Raw genomic sequence first — 333 nt, 5'->3', positions numbered from 1 at the left:
TCAGCTCCACGCCACGGCACCCCGAGGCGCCCCTGTACCTCGCTGGCTTCCACCTGCCCACCAAGGTGAGGATGAGGATGCAGCACCCCAAGATGCGGCGCTGGGGAGGTCGGTGCAGCCCCACAGAGCCCACGGGCAGCGGCGTGCCAGGGACTCCCTGTCCTGTGTCCCCCCACAGCACAAGCGCCCGGAGAAAGGCCAGCATCAGCGCAGCCCCGAGAGGAGCACGGTCCCATCTGAGGGCGACGAGTTCAGCTCCTTCCTCTACTGGCAAGCCCCGCTGCCCAGCATCGAGGAGGAGCTGCAGGAGCTGCTGGGGAGAACCGCCGGCTC

The 333-nt window shown here is 68.8% G+C and overlaps 1 protein-coding gene across 1 annotated transcript in view; it reads left to right on the top strand.

Moving 5' to 3' along the window:
- Positions 1 to 5: 5 nt before the first annotated feature.
- Positions 6 to 333, top strand: part of NOB1 (NIN1/RPN12 binding protein 1 homolog (S. cerevisiae)) — a gene marked incomplete at its 5' end in the record, with an annotated part of 2010 nt that continues 1682 nt past the window's right edge. The window contains 2 exons of the mRNA XM_010133529.1: positions 6 to 65; positions 179 to 329. Coding sequence (XP_010131831.1) covers positions 6 to 65; positions 179 to 329 — 211 coding nt within the window. The remainder of the gene's footprint in view (positions 66 to 178; positions 330 to 333) is intronic.

This window comes from Buceros rhinoceros, unplaced genomic scaffold, assembly GCF_000710305.1.
Source record: "Buceros rhinoceros silvestris isolate BGI_N320 unplaced genomic scaffold, ASM71030v1 scaffold38463, whole genome shotgun sequence".
Classification (NCBI taxonomy): domain Eukaryota; kingdom Metazoa; phylum Chordata; class Aves; order Bucerotiformes; family Bucerotidae; genus Buceros; species Buceros rhinoceros.
The sequence above is the reverse complement of the archived record's forward strand: the minus strand, read 5'-3'. Positions and strand labels throughout refer to the sequence as shown.